The sequence below is a fragment of the Rhinatrema bivittatum genome, chromosome 5 (genome assembly GCF_901001135.1).
Source record: "Rhinatrema bivittatum chromosome 5, aRhiBiv1.1, whole genome shotgun sequence".
NCBI classification, from domain to species: domain Eukaryota; kingdom Metazoa; phylum Chordata; class Amphibia; order Gymnophiona; family Rhinatrematidae; genus Rhinatrema; species Rhinatrema bivittatum.
The window spans coordinates 176,362,950-176,386,331 of NC_042619.1; the positions used below are offsets into that span (position 1 = coordinate 176,362,950).

The 23,382-nt window shown below is 45.1% G+C and overlaps 1 protein-coding gene across 1 annotated transcript in view; it reads right to left on the reverse strand.

Moving 5' to 3' along the window:
- Positions 1-23,382, reverse strand: part of MYCBP2 (MYC binding protein 2) — a 1,075,853-nt gene that overhangs the window by 494,884 nt on the left and 557,587 nt on the right. Inside the window, 2 exon segments of the mRNA XM_029603038.1 lie at positions 3,549-3,693; positions 4,770-4,942. Of these exon segments, the coding sequence (XP_029458898.1) occupies positions 3,549-3,693; positions 4,770-4,942 (318 nt within the window).

The following is a 23,382-nucleotide window of genomic DNA, read 5'->3' on the forward strand; positions in this document are numbered from 1 at the left end:
AGGTCTTTTTTGAATGTTTTTAGGTTGTGCTGGGATCTCAGGACTTTAGGTAGGGTGTTCCACAGTTTAGGGGAGGCAATTGAAAAGGCTCTCTCTCTTGTGGTTGCGAGATGCGCATCTTTGATTGGGGGGGGGGGGGAGATGTTTAGGTAACCTGAGTTATTAGAGCGTAGGTTTCTTGGAGGATTTTGAGGAATTATGTTAAGGGTGTTTAGACCTTGATGATCATTGTTTAGAATTTTGTGAATTGATGGTCATTGATTTGTAAAAATAATACTGGACCTTTATTTTTTATTTCTGTCGTAAATTGTAATGAGCAGTGTGTCACACATGTGAGCGTGGTCTGTCAGGTGTGTCACGATGGGAAAAAGGTTGAAAACCACTGCTTCAGACCATCTTCTCCAAAATTGACTATTGTAATGCCCTCCTTCTAGGCCTCACAGCCTCCACCATCAAACCCTTACAATTGCTGCAGAATGCTACAGCCAGAATTCTCACCAACACACGAAAGAAAGACCATATTACCCCCATTCTAAAAGGTCTACACTGGTTCCCTATCTCTTCGAGAATTCTATACAAAAGCCTATCCCTTATACACAAGACACTATTCAATGAAGACATACACTGGCTACACGACTCTCTCTGTTTCCATATATCCAACAGACCCACCAGATCTGCATACCAAGGAACCATCCACACACCTCTCAACAAGAGATCGAGCATTCTCGATAGCAGGACCCTCAATCTGGAACGCCATGCCCCCCGACCTCCGCATAGAACCATGCACACAGACTTTCAAAAAAAAAAAAAATTAAAAACATGGCTTTTCAAACAGGCCTTTGACTAACACCTTACTAAGTAGTCACTCATGTAAATCCGTATCAAAACGTTTGCCCTCCCCCAGCCCCTCCTATCAACGTGTACATAGTTTTAATTCATATAGGTTAATTCTATACTCTTTATCACTTTATTATTTCATACTTACTGACTTGTTTAATTATATATCTGTTAATCATATATGCTACCAATTGCTCTATGTAAACATTATGCTACGCTATATAATTGCAAATCGTATCGGTTTACAAGAAACAATGCGAACAGTTATCGGTATATAAAAGCTCTTAAATAAATAAAATAAATAAATAAAAGGCATACGCTCCATATGCCATTGCCGTTTCCAAATGCTCTCCCTGGGCCACCTCCTGAGCTGGTAGGTCTCTGGCACTCAGCAACTGCTGAACCCACCTCAGGCTCACTCGAAGCATGAACCTGCTACAAACTGCAGCTCGAACGCAGAGGGCTGACACTTCAAATATCCTTTTGAGATGAACCTTGAGCTTTCTATCTTGTAGGTCTTTAAGGGCCGCCGACCCCGTTACCGGGATGGTGGTACGCTTTGTGATCACTAACACCAAAGCGTCCACTTTAGGCACCTTCAAGAGCTCCAGAAGCTCCACTGGCAAAGGGTAAAACTTGTCCATGGCCTGGCCCACTCTTAGTCCCGTTTCCAGAGTATCCCACTCCCGGACCATTAGCTGTTGGACCATAGGATGAAGAGGTAAGGTCTTAGCCGGGCCCCACAAACCTGATAGGACAGGGTCAACTGTCTCCTGGGTCGGGTCATCCTGGGGGATGGCATGCTCAGCTCCACCAGGACTTGTGATATCAGAGGCTCCGATTCTTCCCTCTGAAACAAGCGCACAATCTTTGGATCATCCCCTTCCAAAGGTAAAGGCTTCTCCGGTTCGTCATCCGGATCTGCCCCACTAAGCAGAGGAGTCGTCGAGGATGAGTCTTGTCCCAGGGTTCCCATGAGGTCTGGATCTGCCAAGGGATGTTCACTAACGTCACTCCAAGGCGAGGGGCCCCTGACCCTTCGAATCCTGACAACCCCCTGTGATTCTGGCCGTTTGGGAACCTTCCTGGGCGGCCCTTTGACCGGTCTGGGCTTAAAAGACATGCCCAGGTGAGATTGACTAGCGAGATAGGCTTTGTGCATTAAGAGCACAAAGTCAGCCGTAAAACCGGTCGGGCCCCTCAAGTCTCGCTCCAGGGGATCGGGCTCATCCTCTGAAGTCTTATGGATGGAGTCCTGAGGATCCTCAGGACTCGCGGCAGCAGGCGACAAGTCAGGTGGGAGATCCCCTCCCCTGCCGCCCTTCCTGTCAGAGCAGCGAAGGATTTCAAAATGGTCGCCATTCCCACACTAAGCGAGAACGATTCAGCCTCGAGCTCCAGCACAGTGGGCCTTTTGCCTGCATCACAGCACTTCCCAGCTGCAGCCACTGCCGCTCTGGAAGAACCCTCACCTCCTTGAACATAGACCGGCACGGAAGAGCCTTGAGGACTGCTCCCCGGAGGCCGAGCATCTCAGGTTGTGCAGCATGGTCAGCGGGCGGAGTGCGGGGGGTGCCGAGACTGCATAGCCTTGCCCTGACCGCGAATTGTCACAAGGCCGTAGGAAAAAACCCTGCCGCTGAAGCGAAGGCTGCAGCCCCTCTTTTTTTTTTTTTTTTGCAAACTTTATTTTATTTATTTTATTTATTTAAGTTTTTTATATACCGGCATTCAAGACTGGTATATATACCAGTCTTTTTTATATACCGGCATTCAAGACTTTACTGGCAAGAGCTAGGCTTCTCCGGATTTAACTCATCTTCCATACAACTTTTCTCTCTGCTAGCTATCTCTTCAGCTTAACCCTTTCACCCACCCCTCCCTCTGCTACTTGCCCCTCCCACTTTCCTCATCCTCATCCCTTTAGGATGAGTTTTTTTAATTCAATTCCTCTTATTTTTGGATGAGCTTAGTATCTGAAATGTTTAAATAATTTCCCTTGATCTTATAAGGCAATGATTAGTCCAGAATGTTACATTTTTTCCTGTTAAAAAAAACTTTTGAATTTCTAACTTGTTTACTGTACAGCTACATGGCGAAATTTAAGTTAAATGTAAACCGGTATGATTTGTATCTCTACAAGAATGTCGGTACAGAAAAAATAAAAATTAAAAAATAAATAAATAAATAAATCAAAATGAAGGAGGGAGGGAGGGACCGGACCACCGGTGATCATCCCTGGCACCGAAGAAGAGGGAGCAATTAGGGCCACCAACCCACACTCCTGCTATGCCTGCTACCAGAGGGGATGGTCCCATCGGTACCCGCCAACCCCCTGGGAGGCTATAATTCCTTCTTGTACTGCTTGAACTGCAATAGTATAGCAGATATGCTGATGTTGTAGTTCTTGATTTTCTCTCTCTCTTTTTTTTTTAAGCAAAAGAAGACAGTCAGAACTGCAAGTTTTGCACCCTGGAGATAGAGAAATAGAGGAGATGCAGGTTGTACACCGGACTAAGAAGGGGTGCTCTTGAAGTTTTTCTCCGTCTCCATCTGCTGGAAGGGAGGCAAAACCCAGCAGTCTGGACTGATCCCAGTACGTACAGTGAATGTGAAAAACATTGAAGGGTGTGAGTACTTTACAAAGTAATGTAAATGTAAAAATTATGATGTCAAAAGGACATTTATCTTCTTTCATCAATACTAATTACCTTCATGTTGGGAACATGAACCACTTCCCCATATTGATCTTTTGTCTGTACAGTAATTGTAGTGGGCCAACCACATCTGATGTCATCTTTATTTAAAATCAAAGAAGTCTTCTGAGGATCAGCAAAGGAATCTGGCTGAAGCCACCTACAAGAGTATATTTTCAAACAAAATGGTATGTAACATATAAAACAAATCCCCCACAGAACTACAATATTCAGCTTATAATTATTCAGTTCTATGAAATAAACAATTTCAGCATTCTGTAGGCACATTTCACTTGTATCTGACAGTATATACCTTAGAAAACAAGTGTACAGCCTGACTTCTGACCCTTTATGTTATGAATGCATAATAAAACAGAAATATCGCTCCCCCAGATAAAAGAATTTCTCAGGAATGAGTGGTAGACACCAAACATGTGGATAATTAAATGACAGCCAAAAACAAAGAACAATTGAAATTCCTTTTTGCAATATCAAACATTTTAATGTTTCTGTGGCTCCATATGCTTTCACCTCACTACTTGATAGCTCAAAAAATGCATAGTCTGGAGCTGAAGGACATGTGGTTCTCTCTCAAGGGCTGACATTTCCCAACAGAGATGTTTTTGAAGTTTGATATGTTTTTCTAAAATAGTCAACTCAATATTCCTGTTTTCTGAAACCATTCTCTGTTACAAAAGTAATAATTTCATAAGTTTATAATGTCTAGTGTTGTACTACACAATATAATCTCCTTCAGTACTATGAATTTTGAAAACTTTGGCAATAAGGAAATCAATGACAAAATACTATTTTTTTTAAAGTAAGTAGTAGGTCATACGATTTAGCAGAAGTTAAGATAATCTTTGATAGTCAATATGAAATTTAAACACAGCTCAGTGAGAGCACAGATCTTCAGACTAGTTGGATTCTTAATATTTAATGGGCATATGAACTTTAAATTTCTCAACCAAAATAGCCGATATTGTTAATTCTGTTTTGCAATTAGAATTTGATGATACAAATCTGCCAGCTAATGTACTGAAATGGCACTAGGTTGTGTGGCTAGCTAAAGGAGCTAAAATAATGCAAATCTGATGCAAAACCCTGATAATGATTTTAAGAAGAATCTTATATAAAAAATCCTAAATGCAATCACTTAGCATTATTTTGTGATGATCAGCAATGCCGAGAATGAGAAGCAATAGGTAAAACAAATCAGCACAGTGAATTTGATACCTTGCAAGTCTTCCACCACTAGATCCGGGCATGCAGGCAATGAAATCTTCCAAAAAGGACTGTTCATTACTCTGTATTTGTAGTGGCAGGTTACCCTCAAGTGCCTCCAAGATGGTTGGTGAATGAGAAAGAGCTAAGCCCTTCCCAAGAATACCCGAATGGGATTTGCAAACCTGTTTAGAAATCACATGATTCAGTTAACTCTTAACATGAAAACTAAATTTAAAATAAAATCACATTATTTTAATTTGTAAGTAATAAGAGCAGTAAAAAAAATCTTATAATCAGAAGTTGTTTGGCGAATTCTCAATTGCATGTGAAAAAAAAATAGCAATGGATGAAAAGCATCAGAAATCCAACCCATTATCTTAATGTTGCTGGATAGGTAGCAAGTTCATGACGACAAAAATTTAAAAAAATTGCAAATACAATATGAATATTAAAATCTAGATCTTTTTATTAACTTTCAAAAAATCTTGACAATTTTCCTCAAGTTGTATTTCTGCAATCTCTGATAGCAATTATTAAAACTCCATAACTGGGGTCTTCTTGCTAAATATTGCTTGCTAAGGGGAAGTTGATTCTGTTTTGAAATATTTTTCTTTCTGTTTGGGAGCTTCCTTAATTGGGCATTGAAGTATATTTTCTGATTGAGAGCGTGATAAAGTTTTACAAGTATAGTATTTAGCTGTTTGAAAATAGGATAGATTTTTTTCCTTATTTGTAGTTGAATAAAGGTTTGTTTGTTTAAGTGTACTGTGAATCATTTATTTATTTGCATTGATTTGTATTACACCTATTTCCAGGATCTGTTCTAAGCAGATTCCAGATAAACATGAAATCATGACAGTTAACCGTATAAATAAATCATAACTGATATTGAACAACCCTATGGTTCATATATTCTGTAAACAGGCCAATCACAACCTGCAAATGCTGCACTAAAAAAAATGTTTTAAGCTGTTTCTTGAAGGAGAAATAGTCGATCCCTTGACAAAGTCAAGGGCAGGCTATTCCATAAACCTGGAGCGGCACTGGACAAAGTACGATTACAGGTCTCTTAATTGAACCTTCTTAATACTAGGGATTTCTAGTAAAAATTGATGCTTCGATAGCAACACCCTTGAAGGACAATACCAAGGGTAGAATAAACCTCAATCTGGAGGAAGTTACAACTAAAAAGGAAGAACTGTTGAGAGAAGGACTTGACACTGGATAATAATTGAGATCTGTAATTTTCCTATACTATTGTTTGCTAAGAGGAGTCTGTATTCTGAAATATATTACACTGGGGAACACAATTTTCGTTGTGTTAGATCTGACACTTGTTTTTGACTAACTTTTGACATCTGAATCCAAAAATGACCCCAGTTTTTCTCTATCACGTTAACTTTTTAAGGTACAGGATATGCTCCCTTTGTCCCAAAAATCATACAAAATATACATACAAAGGAAATAAAAGAAAAACATTACCTGAATATATTGTTTATTTAGAGTTATTTTATTCATACAAAGGCTATTGTAGAGATTACTTACCTGATAATCTCGTTTTCTTAGTGTATGCAGATGGACTCAAAACAAGTGGGTATAGTGTGCTCGTGCTAGCAGTTGGAGATGGATCTGATGTCAGCACGGGTACATATACCCCCGCAGGAAGTGCAGCAATTCAGTAATCTTCCTTGCAAAAGCTTTATGGATATATGTGTAACTGACCGATCGATTAAATGAACAGGATTAACCTGACCGATTGATAGTAGCTGGAGACCGCCAGTGTTCTCAAACGGAAGGCGTCGACACCCGGCAGGGTGGATGCCCTATATAAGAAAAACATGGCTTACCGTGAGTCGGTGAATCCCCATGTATACCGGCAGCCGGGCGGGATGCTGAGTCCATCTGCATACACTAAGGAAAAGGAGATTATCAGGTAAGTAATCTCTACATTTCCTAGCATGTAGCAGATGGACTCAAAACAAGTGGGATGTACAAAAGCTACTCTCGGACTGGGTGGGAGGCTGCCCGAGGTCCGTGTAGGATTGCCCTTGCAAAGGCTTGTGTCCTCCCTGGCCTGGACGTCCAGACGGTAGAATCTGGAGAAGGTATGGAGGGAGGACCATGTCGCCGCTTTACATATCTCTGCAGGCGACAGCATCCTAGTTTCTGCCCAGGAGGCCGCTTACGCTCTGGTAGAGTGAGCCTTGACCTGTAGAGGCGGTGGTTTTCCTGTCTCTACGTAGGCCGCCTTGATAACTTCTTTGATGCAGCGGGCGATGGTTGCCCGTGAGGCCGCTTCCCCTTGCTTCTTCCCGCTGTGAAGGATGAACAGGTGGTCCGTCTTTCGTACTGCTTCTGACATTTCCAGGTATCTGGACAACAGCCTGCCGATGTCGAGATGGCGCAGTATTCGACCTTCTTCCGACTTCTTCAAACCTTCTGTGGTTGGCAAGGATATGGTTTGGTTGAGGTGGAAGTGTGAGACCACTTTGGGTAAGAAGGAAGGAACCGTGCGAAGATGACTAGCCTCTGGAGTGATTCTGAGAAACGGATCAGGGCAGGACAGCGCTTGCAGCTCTGAGATGCAGCGTGCTGAGCATACGGCCAGCAGGAATACCATCTTTAAGGTCAACAACGGAGAGACAGGCTCGAAGGGGTCTGAAGGCGGGTCCCACTAGAAATTCCAAAACTAGGTTGAGGTTCCACAGGGGCACTGGCCACTTCAGTGGCGGGCGAATGTGTTTGACTCCTTTCAGGAAACGTGAAACGTCTGGGTGTGTGGCAATGGTGTTGCCGTCACTCCTGGGACCATAGCAAGACAGCGCTGCCACCTGAACCTTGATGGAGTTGAGGGACAGACCCTTTTGAAGTCCATCTTGCAGGAAATCCAAAATGATAGGGATTTTAGCGGCATGTGGATTGGTGCTGTGAGTGTCGCACCAGGCTTCAAATACTCTCCAGATCCTTATATATGTTAGTGATGTGGAGAACCTGCATGCTCGGAGGAGTGTATCTATTACCGGCCCCGAGTATCCTCTTTTCTTCAGTCTAGCCCTCTCAATGGCCAGACCCGTAAGAGAGAATTGAGCTGGATCCTCGTGGAGGATGGGACCTTGCCGCAGCAGGTCCCTGTGTGGAGACAGGGGTAGTGGATTCCCCGCCAGTAGTCTTCTCATGTCTGCGTCCCAGGGTCTTCTTGGCCCGTCCGGGGCCACTAGAAGAACTAGGCCTCTGTGCCGCTGAATCTTGTGTATAATGGCGCCCAGCAGGGGCCATGGAGGAAAGGCATATAGCAGGATCCCCTGAGGCAATGGCTGTACCAGGGCATCGATCCCCTGGGATAGAGGATCCCGCCTGCGGCTGAAATACCTGGGTACTTGAGCGTTGGACCTGTCCGCTAGTAGGTCCATGCCCGGCGTCCCCCACTGATCCACAATCATCTGGAAAGCTGTGGGCGACAGCTGCCATTCCCCCGGGTTTAGGCTTTCTCTGCTGAGGAAGTCTGCCGTGGTGTTGTCCTTCCCGGCGATGTGGATGGCGGAGATGTCCTGGAGATTTGCTTCCGCCCAAGTCATCAGGGGGGCTATTTCTAGGGATACCTGTCGGCTTCTGGTTCCGCCCTGTCGGTTGATGTATGCCACTGTGGTGGCATTGTCCGACATCACTCTGACCGCTCTGTTTCGAAGTCTGTGGGAAAATCGCAGGCATGCTGGCCTGACTGCCCGTGCCTCTAGTTGGTTGATGTTCCACCCTGACTCTTCTCTGTGCCACCGCCCTTGGGCGGTGAGTTCTTCGCAGTGTGCTCCCCATCCGTTCAGGCTGGCATCTGAAGTGAGCAGGGTCCAGGTTGGGGAGGATATTCGTGACCCCCGGCTCATGTGGCCGGGCTTAACCACCACCGTAGCTGATTCCGCACTTTGGCTGGTAGAGGTAGGTGTACGGTGTAGTTCTGTGATCGTGGGCTCCACTGAGATAGGAGGGCGCGTTGTAATGGTCTCATATGAGCCCGCGCCCATGGGATCACCTCCAGAGTGGATGCCATAAGGCCGAGGACCTGTAGGTAATCCCAAGCTGTGGGCCGGGTGGCGCTCAACAGGGCCAGCAGACGATTCCAGAGCTTTTGATCTCCTCCTGGAGGTCAGACTGACCTTGTCTTCCTGGGTGTCGAATTGGACCCCTAGGTATTCCAGCGACTGAGAAGGCTGTAGGGAACTCTTGTTCAAGTTTACTACCCATCCTAGGCTTTCCAGAAGAGATATAACTCTGTTGGTTGCCTGGTGGCTCTCCTCCGGTGACTTTGCCCTGATCAGCCAATCGTCCAGGTAGGGATGGACGAGAATTCCTTCCTTCCTGAGGGATGCCGCCACTACTACTATGACCTTGGTAAAGGTCCGCGGCGCGGTGGCTAACCCGAAGGGTAAAGCTCGGAACTGGAAGTGTTGATTCAGGACTTTGAAGCGTAAATAGCGCTGGTGATCCCGATGGATTGGGATATGCAAGTAGGCTTCCGACAGATCTAGGGATGTGAGAAACTCCCCTGGCTGTACTGTATTCTTGACAGACCGCAGAGTTTCCATGCGAAAGCTGGGGACCCGTAGGTGTCAGTTGACTGACTTGAGGTCCAGGGCGGGCCTGAAAGTGCCCTCCTTCTTGGGCACTATGAAATAAATGGAATAATGCACAGAATTTTTCTCTCCATACAGGCACTGGGATTATGGCTTTTAGGGACAGGAGCCTCCGCAAAGTAACTTCTAGTGCAGTCCTCTTAAGGGGTGAACAAGGAGATTCCACAAACTTGTCCGGCGGGAGCCGAAGAAAGTCCAGGTAATACCCTTCTCGGATGATGGCTAGGACCCACTGGTCCGAGGTAATCTTGACCCACCTGCGGTAGAAGAGGGTTAGCCTGCCCCCTATGGCTGCTACCCCCGGATGGGTCGGCTGATTGTCATTGTGGGGTGCGGCCGGGACCAGAACCGGAGCCGGTTCTCCTCTTGTTGTGCCTAGTCCGAAAGGGCTGGTTTCTGGCCTGTGAACGAGGGTGCTTGGTAGCGAGCCCTGTAAGGGTTGAAGTGCTGAGAGTTTTCTACCTCTGGATGGCCTAGGAAAGGGCGCTGGCTCCTCCTGACCTGTCTTCTGGTAGACGGGGGTAACGGAGAGGCGCCCCATTTATTAGCCAGTTTCTCAAGGTCGCTGCCGAACAGGAGGGATTCCTTAAAGGGCTTTCTTGTGAGACGTGTCTTGGAGGAGGAGTCGGCCGACCAATTACGTAGCCAGAGCTGTCTCCTGGCTGCCACTGAGAATGACACTCCCTTGGCTGCCGTACGGACTAGGTCGGAGGCTGCGTCAGTGAGGAACGAGAGAGCTGATTCCATCTCTTCTCACGGGGTGTTGTTCCTAGCCTGTGATAAACAGGAACGCGTCACCACGGTGCAGCAGGTCGCAATTCGTAGGGACATGGCTGCCACCTCAAAGGCTTGTTTCAGAATGGCGTCCATGCGCCGGTCATGTGCATCCTTGATGGCCGCCCCCCCCCCCTCCACTGGAATGGTGGTGCGCTTCACAATTGCGCTAACTATGGCGTCTACCCTGGGGCACGCCAGCAGCTCCTTGGTTGCCGGGTCTAAGGGGGTACATGCCAGACAAGGCCCGACCCCCTTTGAATGAAGCCTCCGGCGCATTCCATTCCAGCTCGATTAGCTGCTGTGCTGCTTATAGGAGGGGAAAATGGTGAGCCGTTTGGCGCAAGCCCTCTAACAGGGGGTTCATTCTAGGTTCCACTGGGGTGTCATGGCCCGGGATAGCCAGTTCCGACAGGCATTGAGAGACCAGGCCTGGGAGATCCTCTTTCAGAAAGAAGCGTCTCATGGTCTGATATGGTTCTGTCCCCGAGGGAAGTTCTCCCTCCTCGGGGGGCTCGTCGTCTTCCTCAGAGCAATCTGAATCCCCATGTGGGGCTTCTGGGTGGCGAGTGGCCGTGCCTAGGTTTTGAGGGTCCAGGGGCCGGGACATCCGGTACGTATGGACCCGTTCGGGGATCAGACTGCATTCTGACAAAGGCATGAATCCCCTTGAATAATTCCACCCAGGAGAGCGAGGCAGGATCTGGCCTTAGGGGCACCAGGGTCTCTCGGGTTCCCTGGCTGCTCACCGCGGCCTGCTAGGTCCGGGGTGTTCCCTGAGGAACTGGCAAGTGCGCTGGGCTGGGACCGGTCCTGGCCTGGAATTCCCAGGGCCTCCTCACATTGGGCACATAGGGAGTCTGCTTCCTCGCTCTGTGTGGCTCTGAGGTTGCATGCTGAGCAGAGGCTTAGAGCTCTTATGCCTGATTCTGGAGGTGCCGGCTCTGCGGACGCATGGGCTCTCTTACACCATCTCGTCTGCTATCTCCTCCCAGCTGGAGTCTGCGCTTTGTAATATGCGCGAAAGATGTGCGCCTACCAATATGCGCTTATCCATGTGCACCTGTCCACGTGCGCTTATCAGTGTGCGCCTATCGACGTGCGCTTAGCAACGTGCACCTATGAACGTGCGCCTATCAGCGGGCGCCTACGAAGGTGCATTTTCTGCATAGCCATCTTGCTGACTTCCCGAAAAACCTTGGTGCAGTCAGTGATGAGCAAGGTGAACGATTCCACCAAGATTTGAAGGTCATGGAGGCACGGTATCAGGGTAGATGGGATGTACATATGATGGCTGACTGTTGTTGGAACATCAGGCGAGATTGTCCACAGAAAAAGCTATAAGCATACATTTTTACCTTAATATCTTTGGTAGCAGAACTTTACTACTTGTACACAATTTGACTTACAGTAACAATATTTTCCTAGTGTGTAGCAGATGGACTCAAAACAAGTGGGTATAGTGTGCTCGTGCTAGCAGTTGGAGACGGATCTGACGTCAGCACGGGTACATATACCCCCGCAGGAAGTGCAGCAATTCAGTAATTCTGTCTCCAAGCAGTTTGGAGCTACCTTACGCTCGCTGAGCGTTTTTCCAAATTCTAACAACTAAATTCATAGAAGAAACCTACCTGAAGACGAGCACCGCACTCCTGCGGTGATACCATTCAGTCCCTCCCCCAGTTGAGTTTCCCGAGGCGATTTCCATGGTCTCTCGGAGGTAAGAGCCTCGGTCCGATGGCCGACTCACGGCAGGGACCTAGCCCCCGAGTGAGAAGGGCTCGGGCGCGGCTTAGAGGCAGCCTCGGTCCCGGCGAGGACTTGGCCCCCGAGCGAGACGAGTTCGGGCGCGGCCCAGAGGCAGCGGGTGCACTTCCTCGAGCGCGGCGGTGATGGTAATCACCCTCTCCCCCCGCAGCCGGAGACCGCCCGGGTCGCAGCCGGGGAAGCGCCGAAGACAAGGTAAGGCGTACATCTTTACTTGTTGGTCTCCGAGGAAGCGAGGATCAGTGGAGTCTGCCTATGTGGCAACCCGCCAAGGAGGTCGCCATCTTGCCTGCCTGCTCGCCGTCGCCTTCTGCCCTGGTTCGTTGCCATGCTCTAGTGCTCAGGCCAGACTGCACTCACAGGCGAAGGGCGTATATGTTAGGCGCCCGAAAATACTTGGGCGCATATTCGATAGGGGCGTACATTGAAGTCACCTTGATTCATGTTGAAAAGCGCACGTTGCTAAGATAGGCGTACGTGCTGGGCGCACGTTGATAGGCGCACGTCGCTAAGCGCACGTTGATAGGCGCACGTCGCTAAGCGCACGTTGATAGGCGCACGTTCATAGGCGCCCGTTGCTAGGCGCACGTTGATGCTCATGTTGCAACGAAGCATTTTGAAGCTCTTCAAGAGTTTCTGGACAATTTTGGTGTAATTCTGTGCTCGTGTAGTTCCAAGAAAGTCCTTGACAAGGTTTTTGAATGACAACCAAGCATTCTTTTGGAGTTCTGACATTGTCCCGATGAAATGTTCATCTTTAATGAGCTGCCGAATCTGTTCGCAGTTTGCAGTAATGCCTATGCGAAGCGCTGAGATAGCGCACTGCGATAATCAGCCTATTACCATAAAACATACCCCTTTTCCTATTGCATGCAATATTTAGTGCATTTTGATAAATCCAGGTCTAAGACAGGCTGTAGAGAAAAAACTTGATGTGATAGAAGAAAACTAACTGCAGTTTTGAAATCAGCATGCCTATTTAAGTCTAAAACAGCTGAAAAATCGAACTCAACAGGAATTGTTAAAAATTGTTTCCCAATGTTATTTCCTATTTGAGAGTGGGCATACTATTTGGCTGTCACAGAATGACAGCAGTGTTTCCTTGTTCTATGTTTACCATCCCAACTCTGATCCACCCTGTATCAAATCCACACTTACAGAATATTGCTAGGAACCTTCATTTTCTGTTTTTATTTTTCCTGGGAATTTCAAAGCTAAAAAAAAATCAGTGGAAAAATGGCATTTTATCAGATTTTTCTCCTGTATAACAAAGCTATTTTTCCACAGATTTTTTTTGTTTTAACATGAAATTCCCAGGAAAAATAAAATGAAAACAGAAAATGAAGGTCCCTAACTATTGGACAATTATGGAGGGCTGAAAAAATGTACATAATAGGAACTAGAGCTGTGGGACTAATGAGTGCAAAATAAATCCTCATTCAAATTTAGTATATAGACTACTGCTTATTTAGGATGTGGGGCAAAGATTTGTGCATAATAGCAATCAATTAGTAGCCCCACACAAATATTGAAAAATTACTACTTACCTGCTAATTTCCTTTTCTTAAGACCAGACAGATGAATTCAGAACCACCTCTACCAGCAGATGGAGACAGAGCAAAGCTGGCATCACTGTATATATTCCCCTTGCATTGACATCAGCCTACCAGTATTCTCTTCAAAAGCCAATTGTGAACAAACTAGCAAAAACTTGATTAATAACAGATAACCATTTCAGTACTCATCCAACAGGAAACACTGAGCTCAGACAAAGAATTTATTTTTTATTTTAGATTTTTGTTATATTCCACTTTTCTCACTTTTTCAGCACTTCAAAACGGATTACATTCAGGTACTGTAGGTATTTCCTTACCCGCAGAGGGCTTACAATCTAAGACCTAAATTGATCAAACTGCACTAAATATCGCATGTGATGGGAAAAGGGGCGTGTTTTATGGTAATAGCCTATTTATCGCAATGGGCGTTATGTTAGCGAAAAGTTAACGCAATTTGCGTTAATACCTACAAAATTGCATTTCCCTACCTGTAAAGTGCTCATCTCTCTCTCTCTTCATCTCAGGCCTTTCCCCACTCTCCTCCCATCAGGTAAGTAGTAATTTCTCATTTCTTAGCATCCAGGCAGATGAATTCAGAACCAGTGGGATGTAGCCAAGCTACTACCGAATAGGATGGGAGGCTGCATGTAGTCCAGGCAAAACCGCACATGCAAAGCCTGCATTGCCCTGAACCTGCACATCCAGACGATAATACCTGGAAAAGGTATGTAAGGAGGGCCACGTTACAGCTTGGCAAATGATGGGAGACAACAATCTAACTTCTGCCCATGACACTGCCTGAGCCTTAGTGGAATGAGCACTAACCTGACTAGGTAACAGCTTTTCAGCATCCACATAAGCGGCTGTGACTACCTCCTTAATCTAGTGAGCTATTGTAGCCCGTGAAGCCAGCTCACCCTGTTTACTTTCACTGTGGAGATCAAACAGGCAGTCCATCTTCCGGAAAGGTTTAGAAACCTCCAGATACCTCACGATATGTCTCTCAACATCCATGGGCTGCAACAGGCAATATTTCTCAGCATCTCTTTCCCTATCCAGAGATGGCAGGAAAATGGACTAATTCAAGTGAAAATCCGAGACCCCTTTTGGCAAAAAGAAAGGAATATGCAGCTGTATCACCCCTGGAGTCACTCGAAGGAATGGCTCCCGGCAAGACAAGGCCTGCAGCTCAGATACTCTATACACAGAACAAATTGCAGCAAGAAACACTGTTTTCAATGTCAGCAACCGCAAGGAAAAGTTATGCATCAGTCGAAACATAGGACCCGCTACGAAATCCAAAACCAGATTAAGATTTCACAAGGGCACTGGTAACCTCAAGGGAGGACGAAGATGTTTCATGCCGTTCAAGAAATGTGCCACATCTGGATGAGCCGACAAGGGTTCACCATTCATTTGACCCCTGAAACAAGCAAGAACCGCTACCTGTACCTATAAGGAATTAAGGGCCAACCTTTTATTTAATCCATCCTGCAAAAATTCCAAAATGAGCAGGATCTCAACTGAACAAGGAAGCACCCCTCGATCTTCACACCAAGCCTCAAACATTCACCAACTCCGCACATAGGCTAAGGAATTGGAGAACTTTCTTGCTCGTAGCAAGCTGCAATCACCGCAGCAGAATATCTACGCTTCAGCAAGTGAGCCCTCTCAAGGGCCATACTGTAAGACAAAATTGAGTCAGATCTTCATGAAGAACAAGCCCCTGACGCAACAGATCCCTGTGCGCCGGAAACCAGAGGGGGAGTCTACCAGGAGCCTCCGCAGAGCCACATACCATGGTCTCCTGGGCCAATCTAGTGCCATCAAAAGCACCATCCCTCTGTGTCTCTCGACCTTCCAAACCATTCTGCCCAACATGGGCCACGGGGGAAAAGGCATACAGCAATTTGTCCTCCAGCCATTCCTGCATGAGAGCATCATTGCCCAATGATCTCTCCTACGACTGAAGAATTGTGGAACCTTCGCATTGTGAGAAGTCACCAACAGGTCCAGAAATGGAAGGCCCCAGCGATCCACTATTAGCTGAAACACCTCTTCTGACAATACCCATTCTCCTGGGTCCAGAGTCTGCCTACTGAGAAAGTCTGCTCTTACATTGTCTTTTTCTGCATTGTGTGAGGCCGAGATCTCCTGAAAGTGCACTTCCTCTCATTCCATAAGTTGGTCTATTTCCTGTAACACTTGCCGGCTATTGGTTCCTCCCTGCCAATTGATGTAAGCCACTGTTGTTGCATTCTCCGACATTACCCAGACCGCTCGACCCTGCAACCAGTGGCTGAACTGAAACCATGTCAATCAATCCGCTTGGGCTTTCAGCTGATTAATGTTCCAGTGAGACTCTTCTACACTCCAGCTCCCTTGCACTGTCAGTTCCTGACAGTGAGCTCCCCAACCCTTGAGGCACACATTTGTCATGAGTACTAGCCAGTCCAGTGATTTTAAGGAAACCCCCTTTCTTAGATGAGCCGCTGGTAACCACCACTGTAGTTTAGAGCAGATCTCCATCGGCAGGTGGAGCTGAATTGAATAGTCATGAGACCATGAGCTCCAACGAGACAGCAAGTAGTGCTGAAGAGGATGCATATGCACTCTCGCCCATGGCACCACTTCCAGGGTTGCCACTATCAAACCGAGCACCTGTAGATAGGCCCACACTGTTGGGTGTATTGTGTTCATCAACAGATGAACCTGCGTCAACAACTTCTGAATACAACCCTGCCCTGTTTTGTGTTGAACTGAACACAGGAATACTCTAGTGACTGGGATGGCTGAAAACTGTTCTTGGCCAGGTTCACAACCCGACTAAACTCCTGCAACAAAGGAGATCACCTTGTGCATCAATAGGAGGCTCTCTTCCAGAGACTTGGCCCAAATCAGCCAGTCGTTCAAGTACGGGTGTACCAGGATCCCATCCTCTCTCAACTCTGCTGCCACCACCACCATGACGGAAAAAGTTCTGGGCGTGGTGGCCAGACCAAAAGGCAGTGCTCAAAAATGATAATGAAAACCCAAAACAGCAAATCGCAAAAAACCTTGGTGCTCTAGCCAGATGGGAATATGTAGGTACGTCTCGGACAGATCTAAGGAGGTCAGAAATTTCCCCGACTGCACAGTCCTTATCACTGAGAGCAATGGTTCCATGTGTGCTGATCTCTGTCAAAGAAACGTAATATAGTCCTATAAGCTCCAGGTCCGGAGGAATTTCCCTATCCTCCAAAGAGTAAGGATCAGCCTCATCATCCGTGACATCCGGATCTCTATCGGGAAGACCAGCTGCCAATCAAGGTGTACTTTGGCGCTTAACAGCAGTACCAGGTATATGGGAGATCATCATCTGCAACTCTGATCTGGCAAGACTGGTTGGGGCTAAGGACTGCACCTGAAGAAAGCATTGCAATCCTTGAAAAATTCCACCCAAGAAAAGGCAGAACCAGAAGGCACCTGTCCTGTGCCCACTGAGCTTCCTTCCCCTGACAACGAACCAGTTAATGGAGTTCTAAGGTCAGGCACCCATTCTGACATGTTTCAACCCAAGCCCTCATCAGGCAGGGAAGAACCAGGTTTAGTAAAAACAGATGAAGGTAATTCTCCCTGAGACACTAAGCAGCGCTAGCACAAGTTGGAGTAATGCCAGGCTGAGATGCCCAAATATGACAGGCAGCAGAGAGAGAAAGGTGCTTAGGTTTCTTAGCTATAGGCGCCATCATTCTGTCAGTACGCTTAACAGGTGACTGAAAGATGTGCGTTCAGCTGAATTCGCACTGTAAATTATATGCATCCAAAGTTTAGGTGTCCCAAATTTAGGAGTCCAAAATTTAAGTACATAATCCTGAGCTTGATGAGCACCCAAAAAAAATGAGCACCCTCAATGGAGCTCAGATTGCACATACAGGCAAGCGCGTGCCTAACACAGATGCCATACCATCTAGATGCCCAAATAGACATCCAACTAAGTGCCCAAAAACTGGACGCACAATCTGGCACACAGCTGGACGCACAATCTGGTGCACTGCTGGACACATTTGCATGAACCAATGGTCCTGAAGAGGGCAGCCTAACGCATAGGAAAAGGCGTGAAAATGCCGCCTCGGCCTACCACGTAGCGCACAGAGAAAATTCTAAGAGTGAGGCCAAACCCAAAAGAGCAGCTGCTCAACCCACCAGGCAGCCGATGTCTCTTAACCTCCCTTGGGCGGGAACAATGTCAGATCGGGCACCTAGCATGGAGACTGGAGGATGTCCTCTTTCTCTGTTTTCGTGTTTTTTTATTAAGCTTTGCCTGAGCTCAGCCCATTCTGGCTGAGTACAGAGAAAATCTCCGGTTGCGGGGGGGAGAGGGGAAGGGGGAAGAAGGAATATACCATTACCGCTGCTAACAGCTTCCTGCACCCACTGCCTTTCAGTTGCTTCAACAGCTAAGTCCATACTGGTTGAAAAAACTAGCTACCGGACGAAGGCACTCATCTGAGGGACCACTGAAGTCACCTCAGGAATTCTCAACTGGGGGAGGGACCCAGAAGAGCAGGGTGAATTACATTTCCTTTTCTTTCTTTCTCCTTCTAAAACTTGAAGCAATCCCCAGTAAGGAGATGCACATCCATCATCTGCTGGAGGCTGAGAATACTGGCAGGCTGATGTCACTACAGGGGTACATATACTGTAATGTCAGCTTTGCTCTGTCTCCATCTGCTGCTAGAGGTGCATAAACCACTGGTTCTGAATTCATTTGTCTGGAAGCTAAGAAAGTACAAAATTAACTCTAAGTGTCCATTACAGATCACAGGAAAATATATTAGGAAAAATTACTTGTCATCAGCTGGAGAAAATACTGTTTTGTATTAGGAGGGTAAGAGTAAGTAAGTGATTTATGTCAACATTTTTGCTATCTAAAACCAGAAGAGCAAGTTTGCTTACCGTAAACAGTGTTTTCCGTACATAGCAGATGAATTAGCCATGCTGTCTGGGATGTCCTCCTTGCCTCTAGATGGCAGAGCTCTCAAAGATCACTGAGCTTTGTCAGTGCGGTGCGCCTGTGTGCATCTTCCCATGTTGCCCCGAGTCTCCTCAGTCCGTATCCAAGCAAGACGAGATGCAATACGGGTAACTGTCTGGGGAGGCTGGAGGGTCAGCATGGCTAATTCATCTGCTATCTACGGAGAACACCGTTTACAGTAAGCAAACTTGCTCTTTTCCCGTAGACAAGCAGCATGAATTAGTCATGCTGTCTGGGAGTCCCCAGCTGAAATATTGAGCGCACATTGTGCTAATCATATATTAATCAAGTTTACTTAGAGAATAGCCACGGCTATTAATTGCATCAGTAGCATGGGATCTTCTTAGTGTTCGAGTAATTGCCAGGTTCTTGTGGCCTGGTTTGACCTCTGTTGGAAACAGGATGCAGGGCTTGATGGACCCTTGGTCTGACCCAGCAAGGCAATTTCTTATGTTAAATTTTCCCAATTTCTAACAGTTGACCCATTTCTTATGGTCTGAGAAAGCCCCTGGAATTGTACTCAAGAAGCTGAAACTTGCCAAAGAAAAAACATGCTTTCATATTCCAACAGGGTTTTGCTTGGATGGCTGACAAATTGTCTTATATTCTGGTTTGGCTTCAAGTGAAATGAGAATAATCTTTCCCTATACACCTCTCGCCCAGCTCTTAATGATATCCTTACCCTATCTAAAAGCCTTGCCAATTTACAAGTCTACATAAAGGGCTTTCCATGAACTTGAGAGATGTATTGCCTCTCTGCACACATCCATGAAGTTGTCTGCTTGTACTTCTTTGTGGTTAAACCCTTTAATTAAAATTAATGGCCAAAGTTTAAACTGGCAAAGAACATTAATTTAGACTGCAAAAATAATTTAGACTGGCAAATACGGCAAAGAACATTAAAATAGACTGCCATGTATCAAAACCCAGAAAACTAGCACAAGGTGTTCCACAAGGATCTGCGCTTTCATCTACACTTTTTAACATATACCTATCTCCTCTCTATCAACTTCTGGTGAAACTGGATCTCCCACATTTTATATATGCAGATGATGTACAGATCATCATCCCCATCAACGATTCCCTATCTAATGCTCTAAAAATCTGGGATACTGCTCTGGTGGAAATAAAAAACTACTTACTGAAAACTTCCTGGCAATAAACACTACCAAGACAGAGCTCCTCATCATCACATCTCACAATAACATCTCCTCTAACCCTACTCAACATTCACCATCGGACATTCTCAAGTTACAGCAAGTCCGCAGCCTTGGCGTTATCATCGACAATCATTTCTCATTAAAGAAATTCATCACGGCTACAATCAAAAACAGATTTTTCAAGCTACATACTCTAAAAAGAATCAAACCGCTTCTGCATCCACATGACTTCCGGACAGTTTTACAAGCTACAATATTGTCAAAACTGGATTACTGCAACGCCATATTACTTGGTCTCCCCAAAAACACCATACAACCACTACAGATGCTACAAAATGCGGCAGCACGCTTACTCACTAACACGCACCGCAATGAACACATTACCCCTGCTCTCATATTCCTTCACTGGCTTCCTGTAGCATCTAGGATTTTATTCAAAGCTCTTACACTCATTCATAAGTCGATTTATAACCAAGATATGCAATGGTTCTCCGATCATTTTATCTTCCGCACATCAAAGAGACCAATAAGAAAAATGCACCAAGCCAAACTTGCCTCCTCTTCACTTAAACACATCAAACACATTGCTACTAGAGACCGCTCATTCTCTATTGCCAGAACCAACATCTGGAACAAAATGCCCACAGACCTGCGTCTAGAACCCTGCCATAAGAAATTCAAGCAGAACCTCAAAACCTGGCTGTTCGAACAAGCTTTCTCCCAATGATCATCCATTTCTGAAATGCCAATTACTTATCCCTGTTTCTCTGATCCATTATCACTCGCCTATTTATCACCGCCTATTTATTTTATCTCGCTGCTAAATTTTACTTTATCGGTCTCTTACCTCCCATTTATTATTAAAACTGCCATTAACATTGGAATATTATCATCATTAGTTTAATTGTTTTTGTTCTTAATTTGTTCTTAATTGATATATAATATGTTCACCTTATTTCATATTGTCTGTAAAGCTTGTTGCTAATTATTGTTTATTGTAAACCGAGGTGATGTTATTAACGTGCCGCGGTATATAAAAAAAAATCACTAAATAAATAAATAAATAATTTGGACTGTTGGCCAACTTATAGAAGAGAAAAAGTTATTGCTCATTTCAATCTTTAGTTTCTAGCAATGCCCTGCCCACTTTCATTATTATAGAAGGCTGCAATTGTGTCATTATCTTTCCAACTCTTTCCTGGATTTGTGTTTTACACAACAAGCTCAGTTTATCCCTACGTTACAATCTATAGCTTCTGGCTCCCATATAGTTAACAATCCTTATAAACTGATGAAGAATGCCAAGTTTTCCTGATGTTTGGGTTTGGAAAAGATATGGGAAGATAAACTGGCAGTCAGTTCCACTATTCCATGGGATTACTATTGGCAATCTTTGATTCAAAATTTCCTTGGCTTCTCATGTGGTTCAATCACTTTAATTTTTGGCAAATCATGCTTATTGGACACCTTGGCAATTACAAAAGGCAGGATTAACAGATACTCATAATTGCTGGATGTGTCATTGCTTGCAAGCTACACTTTTCAATGTTGTTTTATTGCCCTCAGACCAATGCTTACTGGCAAGAAGTCTGGGCAAAAATACAAGCTATGTTGGATTTTACCATGCCTCTTACATATGTGCTGATTATTTTACAATCCATTGCTTTACCAATTTCTCTTTCCTACTCTCAACGTCAGGTTTTTTATTTCTTAATCGCTCTCACACTTAATTTACTGATAATTGGAAATCTGCAGTTGCTTTAAATGTGCATTTTTGGCTCATACTGTAACTATGAAAAAGCAGCTGCAGTGCAATATCATAGAATAGCTATCTGGTTGCAAATGTGGAAACATGTTTACTCTTGTTTTAATCTATGATTTGCTAATAACTAACTCGGTGTCATATTGGTTTATATGAAGCTGATGTACTTTTTATATTCTTCTCAACTGGAAATGTGTGACCCTTCTTGTTCCAGTTCTGTTTTTGAATTTTATTATTTCTACATTTATAAAAAATTTAAAAATATGTTTGAAGTTTAGAAGGTTCCTGGGGGTGGTTGTAAGCCATAAGGACAGCACATGAAACAGAAAATGCCAACCCAGTATTGTAAACTGAAGGAAAAGCTGATGATCCTTCTGAATCAGAATATAAACCCATTAAACCCAGAGATTCTACAATCCTCCCTTCTGCACTACCATAGTCACCGACTGTAAGGCTTCCATCCTGAAATAAACCAAACTTCACTTCAGATTCAAAATGGGTGAAAGGACCCCTCTTCCTTCAGAATCACGAAATAAATAGCGTATTGGCGTAACCCACCTGTTCCATCAGCATCAGAATTATGACCCACAAGTCGAGAGGTCTCTGTAGAGTAGATTCTACTCTCTCTGTTTTACAGCCCGAATGACAAAGGGACACCAAAGAAGCATTGGAAATAGGGCAAGCGAATTCCAGGAGAAGGAGTAGGAGTGAATTCCAGGAAGAGCAGCAGCCAAGTGGTTAGAGCAGCGACTATGAACCAGGGAAACCAGGGTTCAAATCCCACTGTTGCTTCTTGTGACCTTATGCAAGTCACTTTACTCTCTCCATTGCCTCAGGTACAAAAATTAGATTGTAAGCCCTCTGAGGATAGGGAAATACCTACAGTTCCTGAATGTAATCCAGTGTGATTTGGGTCCATAGCAGAGAAATAAAGAAAGATGGCCACCTATTTCCTGCCCTGGAGACATGGAACCCATACACTCAGTGCGTCGTGATAGACTAGCTGGATCCTGCTGCTCTATCTTTACCTCTGTTCTACAAACAAAAAAACTGGTACTTGGAATAAGATCTCAACCTCTCTCCTGAAAAGCTCTGACCTTGTCTGAACTTTGTGGAGTCACAAAACAATTCAGAATGGCAACTCTCAGATGGCAGCCCTAGTCTATCTTCTGGAAGCTTCAGCATCTTCGAGCTGCCCCCTGCCAATCCATCTTTTTCAGCTCTTCTCCAAACGAAGGCTAACCTAATTTTTCTCGTTGAAATATTTTTTATTGATGTATCACAAACAAAGACATCAAATATAACAATAATCAAATAATACAGCACAACACAAAAAGGAAAGAAAAAATATTAACAAAGAAACCAAAATAGCAAATTATCCACCACAAGTACGACATCAGAGGAGCAAAGCAGCTTAAACAAAAAAGAATATATCAGAGACTAGGAACTGAAAGGAGACAAAGGAAAAGCATCCATTACTGAGAAAAAATTATAATGAAGCCAAGTAATCGTCCAATGGCTTCCATACTTGAGACCATTTGCCTAAACGACCACAGGAACGGGCCATAGCTTTTTCATATTTGGAAAACAAACAAACAGTATTCCACCATAGTGGTTCTGATAGGAATTCGCTATGTTTCCAATTAGACATAATATTATATTGAGCTATGGTTAAGAGAAAATCCAATAACTTACAATGAGCTTGCCGAAGCTGTAGAGACGGATCAGCGCCCTTCAGAATTATTAAGGAGTAGGAAAGAGAAGTATTGAGCAACAGAATACCAGATACCGTATGCCAAACGTGAGTCCAAAAGGCGTGTACCAGGGGACAATAAAAGAGCATGTGACTAAACGTAGCTTTGGGCGCCGAGCAGGACCAACAATCATGGGAAGAAATCACACCAGCCCGATGTAACTTCCACGGAGTCCAAACTGCTTTGTGAATAATAAAAAAAGAAGTC